General features: G+C 52.8%; 1 protein-coding gene across 4 annotated transcripts in view; it reads right to left on the minus strand.

Annotated features, from left to right (window-relative positions):
- Window positions 1-5,270, minus strand: part of KY (kyphoscoliosis peptidase) — a 51,639-nt gene extending 46,369 nt beyond the window's left edge. For 2 of the 4 annotated variants that reach the window (XM_034957435.3, XM_034957434.3), the window contains exons 1-2: window positions 4,783-5,270; window positions 1,371-1,433 (exon numbers count right to left, since the gene is read on the minus strand). In XM_034957435.3, the coding sequence (XP_034813326.2) occupies window positions 1,371-1,433; window positions 4,783-5,041 (322 nt within the window). In that variant the 5' untranslated portion in view covers window positions 5,042-5,270. Of the gene's footprint in view, window positions 1-1,370; window positions 1,434-4,728 lie in introns of all 4 variants that reach the window. The other 2 variants (XM_008976076.4, XM_003822499.6) reach the window with 1 other exon arrangement.
- Between the last annotated feature and the right edge of the window lie 730 nt (window positions 5,271-6,000).

The raw sequence follows: 6,000 nt of genomic DNA on the forward strand, positions 1-6,000 counted from the left end.
TGCTTGCCCACTCACCCGCTCACACATGGGCCTAGCATGCATACCTTCCATGCCCTGCATGGCCATTTCTGTGGCTAACAGGTTTCTGGGGGTCTGATTCTTATTAAAATTCTCAATAACCCATAGCAGAGTTTTGTTAGCTTTGGCGTCTACTTCAGTAGAGCTAAAGCTGGCATGTCTACCAGCTGATGGCCCCTGTAGCAAGATTACAGGGAAGCCATTGCACCCATGCATGCCTGTCAGGGTGGCTCCCTGGCAGTGGTGGGGTGGGGATGGGGAGTGTGTCTTGAGGACTGTTACCAAAGGCAGGGGACACAGGGAGACTCTTCAACTCCAGGGTGTTGAGACTCCCCTGCAGGGCATTATAATTCCAATCATTTTAACATAGCTCCCCTGAGGGCAGTGTTCTTGGCTGTCTTTTTCCCTGTTTCATTTCCAATATTTAGAATCATGCCTGGCACAAAGTAAGCACTATAGGCATTTGTGAGCAGAATGAGTGAATGAATTCACTTTTAGAACTTCATCTTTCCCTTTCATTATTGTCAGAAGGATGGTAGAACATAGCAGTTTAGTCCTATTCATCTGCAATCCTATTTCCCCATTTGTGTCATGGAGGGTGGTTCCTTTACACTGGCATTTGATAAGCCAGTCATCTGATCCTAGGGCTCACATAGCTGCGGGCTGATGGAGTTCTCTACTGGGGCTCTGGGAGTAGAGGTTTGGTCTCTATTAGAACCTTCACGTGCCCACTGTGCAGTGTCCCTGATGTTTGTCCCTGGAGGCTGGGCTAATGAACCCTAAAGGGAATAGAATAAAGCCCATTATAGTTGGCGCCTTAGTGTTACCAGAGAGATCCTGGGCCTGGGGTGGCAGATGCCTGGCACTGGAAAAAAGAGGCTTTGGAAGCTGACTTCTTATTGTATTTTGGGTCCCAGGCCAGCAGGGAGCTATAGAACCCCGGAGTGGCATCTTCTCAGGCTTCAAGTCATACTGTCCCAAGGCAGACCACTATCCTCTCTGTTGGGAAACATTTTCAAAAGATAGATGGCTGCCTCTCATAGGAGCACACTCAAACCTCACCATCCCAAGGGATGTTAAGTCCTTCCCTACAGCTCAGCCAGCAAACAAATGGGTGCTCAAGTTCCTGGCACTGCTCTTCAGCCACAGCCTCCAGGAGAGCAGGGGACCTGACTCCAGGGAACACTTCCCACAGTCACAGTGGCCCTAGAGGCCTGGCTGGGTCAGGAGCAGCCACTTTCCGTTCAGTGGTTAGATGTCTAGGGCTAGTCTTCAAATGAGTGAAACCCAATTCTTCCAGTTATTATTCAATGTATTAAATCCTATAGGTTGAAAGGAAAAAGAGAATTTACCGTGAAAGTCATTTCCTTCTAATTTCTGCCATCTTCGGACTCCATTTCCAACACCTTGGAATCCTGCAAAATAACAAGTTTCTCTGAGGTGGGAGACTCAGGGCAAAAGAGTGATGTACCAGTTGCAGACTTATCTAGGTTATGGTAGAGCAGGTGGATCTTGGCTCTCTTGGAATCTGAGAGAGGCTGCCCATGAATAAGATGCCCTTGAGGGAATGAATGCAACTCTCAAAATTCAAAACATTTAAAAACTATTAAAACAGTTTTCAAGGGCAGCGGGGTTGGTTATCAGGGTCATTCAGGGAGAATTTTTGTAGTACAGATGCCCATTTTCCACTTCCACCTCTCCACTGCATACATATGAAAGCATTATTTTAGAAGTCATTTGCTATCCACATTGCTTGCCTATTTCTGTATGTGGTGAATCACCCACTTTTAGAGTCTTGATATAGAGTGGGGGGAGTGGGCTAAGACCGTCAATCCCAGTGGGAATGGAAAATGACAGTTGCCAGTTCTCTTGGCCTCCCTTGCAGCTAGAGGGTAAACACATATGGCCTAGCCATGGCCAATCTGATGTACCTGTGTTTCACTCTGCCTTGGGACCTGGTGATGCAACAGGGAAGGGAAGGAAAGCTCTCACTCTGGCTGCGGCTGCAAGTGGTAGCCGCAAGGTCGAGTTCCTGGCACAGCATGGGGATACGTTCTGGCAGCGGGAGCTGCTGCAATAAAATTGAGATCCTGGCGTGGAAGGAGTATTCAGTGCTCCTTGGTGGCCGAGGAGGTTTCCTCACTAGACCAGCTCTGTGGTGCTACTTATGGCACTGTTCCTGGAAGCTCAGCCTTGAGTCTTATTCTCCAGCCCTCTCAACCACTCAGGGGCCGCCACTCTCTTCTTAACACCCTTCTTTTCTGCAGAGTCCCCCATAGCCAGTGCCAGTGACTTACCACTTGGAACCCTCATGACACACCTATGGAGTAGAATACACAAACCACATAGACTTTTGGGATAAGACCTAAGACTTCAAAGCTCATTGGGTCTTGCCCCAGGCAGCTATAGGCTATATCCTCTACTGCCGCAGGAGTATATGCACTCTACTTTCTGATAGGAGTTGAGGGCTTTCAGGCACGTTTTGGAGAAGCACTGTTCCAGGGAAATGACTGGGAGGCTGCTAGGGCCTTACAGAAATGGGAGAGAACATCTGCTGACTCTGCAGCCCAAATTCCTAGTGACCTAGCCTGTCCACACTCTCCTTGCCTTCTTGTCCCCCTGACTCTTTTCTTCCAGCAGAAGGGCCACTCATTACGGATTACTCCATCCTCTGCATTGCAACAATAATTGAGCTTTGATCTTTTCTGACATGGAGCCTAGGCCCTCTTTTACATAGCCAAGGAAGATCCACTCTCCAGTGGAGGATCTGGAGTGCGGAGGAGAAAGGAGGAGATACCTGGAAGTGAGCAAGAGTTTGTTTTAGATCTTTGCACCCACGGGAGGCTTCGGAACAAGCTGGTCTTATTGGGCATTTTCCTCCCTTAGGCTGTTTTTCGAGGAAAGGGTCTGCAGGCTGGCTTTGCCTGGGGTCTCCTGAATATCATTGCTGCCCACCAGGCATCAAAAGCCATGCACTTTCCCTCTTCTCTGCTCTGGTTGTGAATAAGTGACACAGATCTCTACACTGTCATTCATAGCATCGGTGAAAAACGGCCATCAGAAAAGTATTTGGAGAAAAAGTTCAGCAGAAAGGGCCCAGCCATTAGGGGTCTTTTTTTCTCTGTCATAGTCACTAGTGTGCATACATTAGTCTGGAGCCATGGCGAGCTTGTGCTAGGTGTTGGGCACCTCTCAGGGCAGTCCTGATGCCTGGTGTTTCCTGGGCTTCTCTGCATTCTTTGCCCTTTCTAGTGTCAGAGCCTTTGGAAGTGATGTGATCAGAGAGGATTGGGAGTAGGGGACTCGTGGGCTGACCTGGAACTAGGCCTCGCCACACACTGGAGAAGGCATTCTGGACTGTGGTACATGTATTCAGAGCAGTCTCATTTCTATCAAGAAGTTGATGCCCTCTGTTGACTTTCTAACTACAAATACCCTGGGCAGGCCATTTCCCCTTCTCCCAAGAGTAGGTCTGATAACTAAAGAGCCAACGAATCCAAACAACTCCTGATTCAGTCAGGAATCAGCCCTGAGACTAGAGCGCCTGTCAACATACTCAGCCCTCTAGATTCTGTTTCTTTCCCCTGCCTGCCTTCCCAAGAGGTTCCCAGGGCTCTGGAGGCAGCTCTAGCCTATGTGGCTGGTAGTGGCAAGGCCATCCACAGCAGCATTACTTTAGCAAGGCAGGTGGAAGGTGGATGTTCAATGAGCACAGAGGCTCTGGGGACAGAAGAACCAAGGGCAGAGCAGCAGCAGGAATTCCAAGGAGCTCCAGAGCTGGAGGGGAGGAGAGAGGCAGAAGTCATTCTCCTGCATGGGCTGTCAGGCCTAACTCCTAAAGAACTGACCCGCAGTCCGCCTAGTGCATCCTCACACCAGCCTCGGAGACAGCTTGCCATCCAGGACCCTGAGGTTCTCTGGCTTTTCAGGGGCTTATTTAACCTCCATTATCATCCATCTGTACTCCATTCACATTGTGTTCTGTCGTCTGGAGAACAGAGAGGCCCGGATCCTGCTTTCCACAATCACTCTATAAACAGTCACTTTATTTTACCAATCTACAACTTACAAATTTACCCAGAAAGTGTGTAGGACAAGTAAAATTGATGGATAAGTTCAAGTGGAGACAGCAGGTTTCAAATCTTAACCCTATCCAAACCTGCGTTCCTTTTACACCTTTCATGCCTTCCATCTATAGGAGGCTGGGAGAAAGTCTCAAGAAAGGAGAAACTGAGGCTGTAAATAGTGCAAGGCCACACAGGGAGCTCCCCATCTAAAAGTCTGACTCAGCACAAAGGTTTCCCAGCGTCCCCTGTGCCCTGCAGTGTGCTGTGGCGGGGAGCAGGCCTCTGCTACCCATGAGTCAGCCCTGAGGCTCTGGCCGCCTTCCTCCAGGGTATCTTCCAATCTTGCTCTACACCCGTCAGGGAGTGGCTGGGAGGAAAAAGACTCCCAGGGGTGACGGAAGCACCCACAGGCCTGCACAGGGAGTGAAACTGGGGCAATCACGGGGCTGCGCGTTGCCACGGGACTGCGCGTTGCCACGGGACGCCGGTGCCACTGCGGGGAAGCGACGGCAGCCATGGGGGAGAGGGTCGGGTTCGCTGACCTCGTTCGGGGGAGCAATGGGCGCCCCCCGGCGGGCAGGCCCTTGTGGCAAGGAGGCCAAGGTGCCGGGGGACCCGGGGACCCGGGTCAGGCGCGCGTTACCTCCTCGGCGCTGCAGCAGCGAGCTCGGGTTCGCCTGCTGGTCTGAGAGCGTACCCTGTGCGGCGCGCCGCTTCTCCGAGTGCACGATCAGCAGCATGTCGATAGATACGGCGTTGATGTCCTTCTTCAGCTCCATGATGCCGCCTCCTTTCCGACCTGGGCGCCGCGGCCGCACGCTAGGCTGCTTGCGCTGCAAATGGCCCCGTGCGCGCAGCTGCCCCACACGGGAGAGGGCGAGGGCGCGGGAGAGGGCGCTCCCCCGCCGCTGGAGCCGCAGGGCGCTGCGTTTCGCTGACTCTGCCAAACACGCCATTAGGGCCCGCCTGGGAGGGCGCTACCCTAATGAAGCGGCTCTAAGTCACCTTTGAAAGGAAATCCCCGGGCCCAAGCCTTGACCTGCACCGGGGCCATAGTCAGCAGGGGCGGCCGGTCCAGAGCCTCCCTCCCTGCGCCCCTGCCTCCCGCCCGGTGCACTTGAAGCGCTGGTCCTGGGCTCCAGGGCTTCTCTGGCTGAGCGCTGCCTCATCCCCACGGTCTCCGGAGGGTTCTCGAGAGGGCTGGAGCCGACCTCCCACGAGAAGCCCCTGGCAAACACAGAAATCGGACAGTGCTGTCAACATTGAGAGTAGGTTCAGGAAAAGGAAAGACAGCAAAGGGGCTCCAGATTGAACTGCAAGATGTGCAGAGATTGTCCAAGTTTTGGCCTCGACCTCACTCCTTCCCTGGGTTGGTTTTGGAGGTTGACAGCTCTCTCTCCCTAGGAGGGAGTTGGGTGGGGTGTTGGAGTCAGGAGCTCCCCCCAGTTACGGCCCCTGTAGAACTTGGAACATGCCCATTGAGTATCAAGCTAACGATCTTCTTTGATCTGAAACGAAAGTCTTAAAGTCTCTGTTCCTTCTAGAAGCCTGGCTCCTGCCCTGTGGGGAAGGAGGGAGGGGGAGAGGAGGAGGCTGGGGCACAGGGAGCTGGACCTGAGAAGCCTTCTATTTTTAGCCCGGCCTGGCCTGCCCAGCCAACAGCAGCAGGGGTTTGGCTGTAGGTGTCAGGAGTGTTTACATAGGCTTCTGCCTGGTACCCCTGGGCACTACGGGCCCACCCTGCTGGGGGCGTTCCCCTAATTCGAGTTTCTACTGTTAATAAATGCCCCCCCACATGGAGGCCTTTGCTCTGGGAGCCCTCCCCGCATTGGAGTGTATGGACCCCACCTTGTAGCATGGTCCTGAGAGTTCCCAGATCCTCCTTGGAGCAGCCTGTGTCACACAGACTGCATTC

Source organism: Pan paniscus, chromosome 2 (assembly GCF_029289425.2).
Source record: "Pan paniscus chromosome 2, NHGRI_mPanPan1-v2.0_pri, whole genome shotgun sequence".
NCBI lineage: Eukaryota > Metazoa > Chordata > Mammalia > Primates > Hominidae > Pan > Pan paniscus.